The 11,243-nt window shown below is 50.9% G+C and overlaps 4 protein-coding genes across 4 annotated transcripts; 2 read left to right on the forward strand and 2 right to left on the reverse strand.

Annotated features, from left to right (window-relative positions):
* Positions 1–1,192: 1,192 nt before the first annotated feature.
* Positions 1,193–1,819, forward strand: GT037_009316 (uncharacterized protein; the record flags this gene model as incomplete). The annotated part of the gene is made up of 2 exons (XM_038934363.1): positions 1,193–1,408; positions 1,493–1,819. The coding sequence occupies 2 exons, from the start codon at positions 1,193–1,195 to the stop codon at positions 1,817–1,819; spliced, it is 543 nt and encodes a 180-aa protein (XP_038783165.1).
* Positions 1,820–6,259: 4,440 nt separating this feature from the next.
* Positions 6,260–6,733, forward strand: GT037_009317 (uncharacterized protein; the record flags this gene model as incomplete). Its single annotated transcript, XM_038934364.1, has 1 exon — positions 6,260–6,733. A coding segment is annotated over one exon (474 nt), but the record flags the coding sequence as incomplete, so codon positions are not given.
* Positions 6,734–7,646: 913 nt separating this feature from the next.
* Positions 7,647–7,885, reverse strand: GT037_009318 (uncharacterized protein; the record flags this gene model as incomplete). Its single annotated transcript, XM_038934365.1, has 2 exons — positions 7,647–7,736; positions 7,799–7,885. 2 exons carry the CDS (start codon positions 7,883–7,885, stop codon positions 7,647–7,649), a joined length of 177 nt encoding a protein of 58 aa, XP_038783167.1.
* Positions 7,886–9,008: 1,123 nt separating this feature from the next.
* Positions 9,009–9,791, reverse strand: GT037_009319 (uncharacterized protein; the record flags this gene model as incomplete). The annotated part of the gene is made up of 2 exons (XM_038934366.1): positions 9,009–9,155; positions 9,504–9,791. The coding sequence occupies 2 exons, from the start codon at positions 9,789–9,791 to the stop codon at positions 9,009–9,011; spliced, it is 435 nt and encodes a 144-aa protein (XP_038783168.1).
* Positions 9,792–11,243: the final 1,452 nt, after the last annotated feature.

The following is an 11,243-nucleotide window of genomic DNA, read 5'->3' on the forward strand; positions in this document are numbered from 1 at the left end:
ATGTAACGTGTCGTGGAATACATTGCGCCAGCCTTGGCCGAGTCGGCAGACGCGACAAAGTAACAAATCAGGGGATGATCCGGCGTCTCCTGCAGTCCTTATGCAGATCATCATAACAAAGCCAAAGGGTACTCACATGAATGCGCAAAGCATTCCCACCATACGCAGAATAGCGAAGAGGCTTTTAAATGTTTTCGATTCCTCCCAGAGGCATTTCTACCTGATCGTGTTTTCCAAATTCATCCATTCCAACCCATTGTTCGATTTTCGCAAAGCATGATGATCAGCATGCTTCGTGTATCTCACGAAGACAGAGGGTACAGGCTATCCTTAAAGTCGTTTTGATTGGGTTATATCTTCCAATGCCACTAAGGCCTCAATCGAAATTCTGCTTCTCTGTATACGTAAGATCGTTTCGTGCTCGCGAGAATGCATCACTAGTCAAGCTCGCCCAATCGAGGAACACGACATCCACCACGGTGGCGAACACGACGCTGAACGTAGACGGGCTGTTCAGTCGCTGAAGTCAAGGTTGCAAAGATAGGTCAGATCCTTAAAAGGAGGTCATCGAAGATAGTATCAACTTGAGGGAATCAACCGTGAAATGATTTGCCGGCGACATAGCGGATTTGAGAATACTTTGTTGTTTCGTCATGAGGCGAGGAGCATCTGGTCGGTATCGTGGTGGGGGTTTGGTAGGGTCGGTGCGTCAACTGCGTCAAATTGTTGATAACTCAGAAATCTCCAAAATCTCCACAACACAGCACCCAGAGAGGACGCGTGAATAGCTCTTGGTCTCAGATACGACAGAAACATCACTATGCTCTCGACCACACCATGGGCTTCGAATCCTTCTCTTGCGTCAATCTCGCATACTCATACGGCTATTTCCGCAGTCGCCGCGCTTCCTTCTGGACGGGCAGTACTCTCGTGCTTTCACGGGCTTTCGTTGTCGTCGATCAGCTCCGCCTCGTTCCAACTCCTCTTCCCTCAACCCGGCGCCATTGTGAATCCAAGAAGCGTCCGACAAAATGGCTGCAATTCCCAGTAGCAACTTTCGCAGTACAAAATCTCCTATAGATAGATTACTAACACCTTCCGAGTCTTTCAATCGCGCTTCCTCCCATCATTGATTCGATAAAGACAACTCAACCGACCCCCGCAAACGATCGTCATACCAACCTCCACTGAGATGTCGCAGAACGAGACGAATGAAGCTATACAAAAACGATGGGAAACCATGAAGCGCAAGGAGAAGGAGATGATGCGACTCTGCGACGATATCCAGGTCAAAACTCTGGCCTACTACGATAACGGCAAATCCCTGGACGATGAGCGTGCCTTCCTCGAGACGTGTGGACGTAGCTTGCACAACCAGACTCGTATACAAGATGCTTGGGACGAAGCTGTATGTACCTTTGAGGATCGAGATCCCTGAATCTTACAGTACTTGCTGCGGAAAGAACAGCGACGTACTGACTCTCTATAACAGGAAGCCTGGCTGGCATTTGCATCGGACAATTACGAGAAACTTGTAGAGCAGACTGACAAGCTCAAGAAAATTACCACCGTTCGTAAGAAGCTCCAAGAGCAGTTGGGTATCGCTCCCACGGAAGATGGATACATTGCTTATGGAAAAGTCGCTGACACGCACCGCGGTGACGGCGCGCAGAAGTACGTCAACTTTGTGCTTCTCGATCACGAGCTCGACTCGACAACCAGCGTTCGACACTACATAGCGGAAAACATGGGAGGATCTTCGCTACTTACGAATGAGGAGTGGCGGCCGCAGGTGTGGTCCGCAAGGCCTGACCGATAGGTACCAGGAAGCCCTGTCATCCATCGGCAAGCACTCTGATTCTACCTCGTACTTTCTCTTTCCACTGGCTTAAGAGCAGCACATTCGGGCCTGGCCTGTTGGTACTGGGTGAGGGGAGAACGAAGCAAGACTAGTTCATGGATAAAAAGGAGAGGCCAATCCTACCTTTGCAAGCATACGTACATAGCCGGGCTTGAGGAATATGAGGGCTACATGCCGCTATTATGTATCTTGAGTCTGAAGTGATGTTTGTGCATTTATATCTTGCAATCTATGAGACATCCGCGGTCTGCTGGAGCAGCTTCAGTGCCGACGAGATATAGACGTGACGCTGCTGAGCCTAAAAAAGGTAAACTTCGCGACCTCGAGTCGTGAAATTCTTAAGACGTCAATCGTCATATGGCAGTAGTGCTGTCCGAAGTGAGCGGATTGTAAGATACCAATACCGCATTTGGAGGATCACAACCTGCTGGTTCGTCGCAGCCTACAGCCACCCAATCTTGATCTCTAAAGTTAGCATGTTGCATCGAAGCCAAATTGCTTCATGTATCATCTAGAGCTCACGAGAGCGTGATCGTCGCAAACGTGGCTTGGGCCCAAGCAACGTAGCCAGCCCAAGTACATCTCTTCTCGGGCCAATCCCTTGTAGCAGAAGGGGAGAGTCGGGACACATGACCTGCGCTGATGACTGCGCAGCAAAGGCGGAAACAACTAAGGGGTACGGGGGTGCTGCAGCGGGCCTGCTTCCATACAAAAGCACGAAAGGAATTCTACGCAAGCACAGAGGCGTACACCTACTTTGATACCTCTGCACCAGCGTGATGCCCTTCTTAGGTCTCTCGGATAGAGAAAATGCAAATGTGAATGTCTGTGCATCTTATCTAGACGCATGCGGTAGGATAGATAGCCGAAGAAAACAGCAAAAAAGATGGTATTGCTTTCAACCATGGGACTTCAACCCGCCTGGGACTCGAACCCAGCCCCAAAGGGGATGTGCATCCTAGAAGATGCACCTGTTAGCCCTGTTTAAAGATGCTTCGGTGGCTGCCGACCGCCACCCCGCCGCCGTACCCCTCCGCCCAGGGGCCTAGGCGAAATTTTGATGGATTAGAGCGTATATATAGCCAAAGGATATGGAGGTTGCCTGGTGAGCCTTTGTTGATTTTGGAGGCGCGAAGGCGAACGTGTCTGTGCGGGGATAACACGGGGCGAGGCGACGGCAACGAGTGCAGAGACTCCTTCACGTCGTCTGCGGCGACGAGGAGGGCAGGGCTTGCTGATAGGGTAAAGTTTCGTTAAGACATCGAATCTTGCTTGCTGGGTCGGACGGATCCCCAGAGCTTGACTTCAATGGTTTGCAACATATGCAACATTGGAGACCATACATGGCTGACCACGATACGCAAGCCAGCGCCTGCAGAGGTGAGCTTGCATATAAGTCGCATATCTTCTGACGTGACTCGCAATTACTACCATGCGCAGCGTGGCTCGACGTGGTTGAAGGGTAGCATCTGGTGTCCGCAGTCTGTCGCCCACGTTCAAGACTCGTGGCGATTGTCCCTCTCGCAACGCGAACTGAATCTCGTTGACATTATGACGGCAACGTTAAGCAAACATGTTTGGAACTTGCACAGACTTGGGACTCGCAATCGTATTCCATACTTCGGCCGGTACCTAGACCGACATGAGATGGAGATTCAATGAGGGCAGCGCCCGCGGCGGTGTCTTGATACACTTTATCCAACTCAAATCGGGGTCGTCGCGCGATTGTTTTTGTCAGGGTCCAGAGATACTAAAGGTGGGGAATAGCGACCCGTAGCATCGCTTGACCCTATCTTCGTAGTCCTCGGTTTCGAGACTCCTTGACACACGGTGAGGCATTCCTTCTAATAGCCAGTATATGTTCACAATTGTGATTCGATGGCTAGGGTCCGATGTTGCGGAGCTGTATCTTCGGAACTGTGTAGTATAGATGATGCATGCATCGGAGAGGAATATCATGTTGGAATTGCGTATTGGTATTGTGATACCGGCCAAGCCAGATTCTGCTGGCGTTCAAGCAAGAACGAATATTGACAAGGCCGAATGTTGATCCTAGAGACTTCGATGAAGTGCAAATCGTACTATCGTCAACAAAGAGTTGACCGGTCATCCGTTTTGAATGCACGAGCCTCTTGTGAGATTCATTGGTGTTGTGTCATGGCTGACATCGCGTAACGGCGCTTCAAAGGGAGAGCACTACTCATCCTGGAACTGCATGATATGCGTCGGTCCAGTAGGGCTGATGAGAGACTTACTGGTAAGGCCGTCAAAGTGATGTGTGTAAGACGCATGTTACTCATACGAATCTGTCGTGACATGTTCCCACGACGTTGAACAACCGGTAGCGGAGTTGTAAGAGTTTGCAGCCAGTGCATTTGGCGAGCACACATCCCCCTGGAGTACCGCTGGCCAGCCAACCCCTGACATAGCTGTTTACCTCAGGTGTCGCTAGCGGGTATCGTTGCATATGGTCGGACTTCCCAATGAAAGCACGCAACGATGCATTGAATGCCAACAAACGATTTTGAATCGGAGCAGTACACACCGGAAGCAATCGGAAGTTTGTAGAAATAGTGAATCTTCGTTGTCCGGCATAGGCAACCGGAGTGCATCTGAGCTGTCGCGAATAATGAATAGGTTCACACACGATTCGCGGCTGATGTCACCTAGTGGTAGTATGCTGACTCCGGATGCTGTGTTGACACCAATGCGCAAGTCGCCCTGATGTCTGTAGTTCGCCGCTGGGCCCCCACCATATCCAGTGATGCTTGCTAGCTGACAAGCGACATGAATATGTGAAATGGAGCATCATCTTTGAGGACCCGGCATCTTAGAGAGAGCATTTCATAGCCAGACTCTCCCCGGAGCCTGGTAACAAGAGGCGTTTGTGTCCAACTCATCTTCGGCTGTTACATTACAGCGTTGGCATTCCATGATGATAGTCGTCCACATTTTGCTCAAAGATATAGCCATTTCAGCAACCACGCAAGCCAATTTAGATAGTTGCTTTTCTGCACGCTTTCGCATACAATGTCTTCGTGGTGAACGCATTGCAGAGATTTTGTCGCCAGCAAGTAGGCGTTAAAGCATTACAACCATACTGGCATCTCTTCTGTAGCGGTTGCTGAGCAGTCAGGATTGCGGTGATGCTGAGAAGCCCGCTTGCAGCCATGCGATCCATGCCGGCACCATATACTAGCTTGACCTCTTCGAAAAAGGTTGACAAGCAGGCATGCATGCATGCGGGAGAGATGACCTGCAAATCTTTACTCTTGTGCGGGAGACTCCGCTGTTTGGGTATGCTTTCTCTAGGTGATGTGTGCTGGGCGGGCGACGAAAAGAAAGGCAAAAAAAACCTGACTACTCAATGGTAGTCATTGCTCCTTCAATGGAGAATCGAACTCTTGTTAAAACTGTTTGTTGTCAGCCTGTGGTACGAACCCCAACCATGAGTCCAATAACACGAACTCATGTCGCACAGGGTCGTACCACCACCGAAAGAAATGCAATTCTTGTAGGTATATATAGCCACTGAATCTCGATTTCGAAGAGTCTGGTAGATGATTTTGGCAACAATCATTCCAGCAGCACCGCGGGGGCGTGAGGTGAGCGGAGCGACGACAGGGTCTCTATGTAGGCACCTTGCGTGACCAATGAGGAAGCCGTCAGCGAGCACTTCATCGTCTCACATTATCCCCTGGCACAGTCGTTCTCGCTCATCGGGGATGCTGTGATGGACCTTCTGGAAGGAGGCTTGTGAGGCACAACCTCCACGTCAACATTACAATCTGCAACCCGACACACGTTTCCCTTACAAAAGGCCCTGCAGTATCTCAGTCTTGGATATGGCCAGTCCATTCAAGCTGCAGCTTCGTACAAGTCTCTCGGATGGCGTTTGGTAAAGAAGCTACGTCAGCTAGCGGCACTTGAGATCCTTCAGCATTCGTATAACAGCGAAACACCAGCGCCATACTATGCTTATCTGGAGAGCGCAAGACTGGTACCATACGCCATATTGCAACTCTGACTGTAGTGGGAAGATGGCGCTTTCTCATGTTTGCATAGGTACTGCAAGCGCACAAACTCCAGGGGCAGTCTTCAACCTCTGACATCACTGTCTTTGTAACGTGCGCATAGAAAAGTACGATGCATAGAGAGCCAAACGCGCAGCTGCTGTTGTCGTGGCGCTCGCATCCTGATTCTCACGTCCACGAAGGGCGAGTCTTGTTGACCCCCGCGGTGCACACACCCCATTCTCTCGACCACCTCAACACCAGCTACTACCACGACGTAACAGTAGTGCCATGCGAAGATAGGCGTCTACCATGAACGAGACAAATGTAGGACGAACGACAGCCGTTTTCCGTTGGACTAACATCATCGCGATACCTGTAACTGTCGAAGAATACCCAAGACATCCGCGAAGACTTCATTACCGCGGTCTACCCCACCACGACGGCAATCTTTGCTGGCTTGTCCACACATCGAACATTCGAAGAAAAGCACTTGTATGATGTGCTGCCTCATCGCGACAGTGTACTGTACGCGAGTGACATCGATAGAGTGCGTCACCCCGTCAGGCGCTCCCCGAACGTATCGTACATCCGACGCAACGACCTGCGAAAGACAACACAAGACGAGAGAGCAGAGAGAACACCATGGCATACGATTACGCAGACTGCCTGCAGCATGTCTGTAGCACGCAGCAGGCAATCGTGTCATCCCGGCCGTCTTCCTCCGTGGGGCAGGCGCAAAGACGGAGGTCAAGTATCGACATGCAGACTCGCAACCGACGACCAGTGGCGCAACATGAGCTTCTCACGACTCGGTGACACCTATGACGAACGTATGCCACGGCTACCTGAGGTATGATCGCACTTGAACCAACCTTACGAACCGCTGCAGATGCGATCGCGGGCGCCAAACGAGCACGATACGGGCAATCGAACGCGACCCCCAAGCTCCGCAGCTTGCTCCCAACTTCGTTCTCTCAACCTCAGTAGACGTTCAAATTCAGAGTCGTTACACAATCAACCTGAACCAGAGATGCCTCACGCGACACTCTGGATCGACCATCTGAGGAGATGCGTGGCGAAGGGGAGAGGTCGAGGCAGAAGCTTAGAACAGGCCCATAGCGAGGTGCTGGCCACCATAGATCGTTTTCAGTGGCGTCGGAAATTATGAAAAGACATCTCGCTGGTGGTTGGATTTTGGCTCGTCAACCGCTGGACTTCAGGATCGAAATGCTATCGACACTTTGTACCATCTGGGACTGCGACTGCAACGTTCGTGGCCCTACAAAACAACGCGGACAGAGATTCATCGTCCCCCTCGTTCCCGGGGTTTGAGAACTCCTCGCTCAGAGTACGATATCGCATGAACACCTTGTAATGTTTGTCAGAAAGCCAGCCTTACTGCCGTTTCCAAGCAAACGACACATCAGAACGGTACTTCCGATAACCGCGTACTATCTTTGGGTGCAATAGACGACTAAGTTGCTAGGTTTACACGCCTAGGTAGCTGAAGATATTGATGCTTGGTCGAATTGGTAACATCATCAACACACCGGTGGAAGATTGAGACTAAGGAGGTTTGCTGAGTATGTCAGCCTCGCTGGGCCTGCAACCAGGACAACTGGTACAGATCAAGATCGACCCCAACGATTGCCGACATTTGTATGTGACTTCGTCATATGCCTCCTGCGTTTGTCGAAGGCTGCATCCTCATAGCATCTTCCAGCTAAGTAGAATGTCTACTTGGCATCGAACCATGAGCGTTGCAGCCCTTATTGCGACAGACACCTTTCGAAGTATACCATCGGTCCGCCAATGAGCTCTTCCCAGATGACGCAGATCGATGCGTTCGGACGCAATAATCATGGCTTTCAGAACAAGGCCACACTTTCGAAATCATTATTCTTTGAGCCGGCGACGTTACGATGATGACTGTTGATTGGATTCGAGGATGTGGCCTCGACTGCCAGACGGTAGCCTTCTTGAGGGCCCAATTGTGGTGGCACGACATCGCTCGTGCTGAGTCAATCCACTGGGCTTGGTAGCTCCACAATAGCGTACAAATGGCCGAATGGAAGCTTCGTAAAGCAGCCGCGTTGGCAGGATGTCTTCGACAAGTCGTGCCTACTCAAACTCAAGGCAAAATTACAGGAGCACTTTCGCCGCCAGATTCTTCTCGAATCCCTGGCGCGAGCCTGGAGATACCAGTAGGTCCGAAAAAGTCGCCGATAGAGATGTCGTTATCGTCGCAACGGTGAAGCGGTTCGCCAACAAGGTCACACCATGTTCTAGACGTGTCTCATTCTCTCCAGCCGACTGGTTTTGCTCAAGCAAGGTCATGAGCTCTTGCTCTGCTCACTTCTCTCATTGTCGCAGAATCTAGCGTCGAATGATTCTTGCAGCATAGCTCTTGGTAGGCAAGAAGCTTCGACTGGGTGTGGAATTGTCGTCAGCTGCAGGTTGCGGCCGAGAATGAGGAACTTGCCATGCGTTGTGGCAATACACCAGATATGCAGTTACGAGAAGCTGCTAAGGTCTGCTCACGATCTTCAACGTGCCTAGTATCTTCTCTTGCCAGACCCTCTGTAGGACATGTCCATACGTTGTCGCTCCGCGATAGCCGAAGTATTGGATGCTGGTATCCGCCGACTCGATAGTGGATGGACCAAGAAGGCTGAATCTCGTACACTTCCATACGTATAGAGTTTGTCGCAAGGCCCAGCATGGCGGCCAACGCGCGTACAAATGATACTCTTATGGTAGTGTATCGGAAGTATTGGTGCACGAATATCGCTGGAAGCTTTGGCGAGAGTAATGGCACAAAGCGGAGCGTCAAGTGGTGAACATAATCAGTGCTATGCCACCGCCTCGCTTGTAATCCTCATCAGATGCCCGTACAGGAAGTGGATACGAACAGGACTATTCAGCTAGTCAAGCAAGCCAAAGGTAGTGACTTTCTGTTCTACCATTCACCCTTGCAAGTTGTCATAGCTTCCTGGGTGGAGGTGTTTGTTCTGTCCAGGCAGGCCTAGGAGGTTGTCTCTTTCGCGGACATCTCAGGCTTTCGATAATAGAACACCTGAGCAGTCAGACATTCCAATATTATGCGGGCTTTGCGTCGGGATCGCAAGCGTTCAGAGGTTCTGGGGGGGTGTTCGGCAGACGGGTTGCGTGCGATGAAGGTGCCCTTCGGAGACGCTCGAGGCCTTGTCGAGGCTCGTCGAGTATGGAGCTGCAGACCTAGAGTCACAAGTGAGGGGCGCAAGAAATTTGCTGTTCGCCTGCCTGTATCAGACTCTCAGGTGGTATCGCTCATGAGCGATTCTATGAGTGAGACCAGGAAGCGCGATACAGCCCGTCGCGTGAGGCAGAACGGCGCGTTGAAGCACATTGGCCTGCCTCGAAGTATGCACTCTCAGAGCCATTCTACCATACCCATTCCGTATACGTTCATCGTGAAGGAGATGCGAATCGTGATGGAGGTCATCGTGGTCGTCGTGGTAGACGGATTGGGCGTAAAAAGAAGCTTTCTGGTGTGAAGCCGTCTCAGCGGCTAGGAGGTAGGAGCGACTCGGGAGTCATATCCATCTCACAGGCTCGAGTGTTCATTCCGGTATAGCATAACGGACGCGTCGTGGCAACACGGAGTCGATTTTGCGGAGCTGGTGGTAGATGTTGGGTTGGTGGGTGGGCTGAGGCGAGAAACTCAGGAGGGAGGCGCGATCATGGTTCAGATTCGTGCGGACAAAAGGACTTCGAAACAAGAAAAGCCGCACGATACGCACCACAACTGCGAAAGTAACGACTCTGTCATCGAGGTGTCTCGCGCAGAGCTGCTGTGTGGATGTAGTTCCGTACGTCAGAGGTATTCGGGCCGATCTCTTCGCGCAAGACTTAGCGAAGCCCCGCGGAGCCATCATGAGGCTGCAAAACCATGGCATTACAAGTAGTAGGCCACGAAAAGAAGTATCGGAATTCGGATACTTTGCTTTTCAGCCGAAATCGACAGATCTAACATACCGACAAGCGGGCTCAGAGTAAAACGCATACCACACGGCTTGTGCGCAGGCAAGTCGACCCTACTTCTGAAGACACAGCTTTTGCTAACATTCAAGCAGATAGTTTCTTAGACTCGGCAGCATGTTCATAGTCTACCAAATCCACTTTGTCATTCTTGCAATGTTGTGCAACTTCCTCCCTCATGAGACCAAAGATTGCCAAGGCCATGAACAGATGGGGCATCGCCCCTGCTGAACCACTTCCCTAGCGTCTGAAACCTTAATTACACTTCTGCCCACTCCCCACAGACCCTGCCGCCTATTGTCCACTATTCCCCCAACCTCCTCTGCAATTTAGTCCTCCACTGAGTTCCTTCGCATATCCTACACGAATGTAGGAGAGCTCTCACACAGGTCATATCGGTCCAGTCCTCCCGGGTATCCTTCTTTGGGCAGAGCGCGTCAGCTCCGTACATCACAATGTGAAGTCACTACGAGCGCGTCAGGGTACTTCCACACCCACTGCTAAATTCCTCCATCAGAGTATCGGTCATCCAGAGAGACCTTCAGACTACCGCAAGCTCGAGTTCTGCACCCGTCTTTCCTCGATATATTCCCTACAGCCTGGTGTGTGCGGAAGCCCGATGGCGCTTTATACACAATCCGTAAGCAAACATTGCACTCTAATGACCAACAGGGCCGCAGATGGCACATTGCCATACATGTAACACGATACAACCATGTCCGACTCGATCTTCATTCTTTCGTCGCCAGAATCAATTCCACGCCGCCTGACATCGCCTTCCATCATTGATGACGAGCGCACCTTGATGAAACGACTCTGGTCCGTAATATAACTTCATACTGGTCTTTCATTATCCTGCATAAGCTATGTGGGTGTTAGCGTTGAGTTTGCTGATTGAACCTCGCCATGCAATCGATGCCAGTACAAAGCCCAGAGAAAATACTCTCGCCGTCTTCGAGCGCGCTTCTAGACTGACTCATCACCCGAAGTCATCCCTTATGCTAACACGTTCCGCATGGTCTTTGCGTGCAGGGTGTCAATCCTAGTGACCGGTCACTATCTGGTCGATGTCATTACATCAGTTCTCAAGAGAAGGTAAACGTCCAAGAGCTATGATGGTAATAATTGGCTCTACGGACGTGATGGAACAGCCACCTACGCTTCCAAGTTTCCAGCATCTTCAGCCACATCGGTCAAGACATAATCGAATACAACTGGTATGTTGCTGATCGGGCATACTATGCAAGAAACATAAAGAGCCGGAAGTCTACAAGAGGATCACAAATACCACATTGGGAACTAAATCATCCAAAGCTCCACACCTTCGGAGACAATTCGCCATATCG

Source organism: Alternaria burnsii (assembly GCF_013036055.1).
Source record: "Alternaria burnsii strain CBS107.38 chromosome Unknown 700, whole genome shotgun sequence".
NCBI lineage: Eukaryota > Fungi > Ascomycota > Dothideomycetes > Pleosporales > Pleosporaceae > Alternaria > Alternaria burnsii.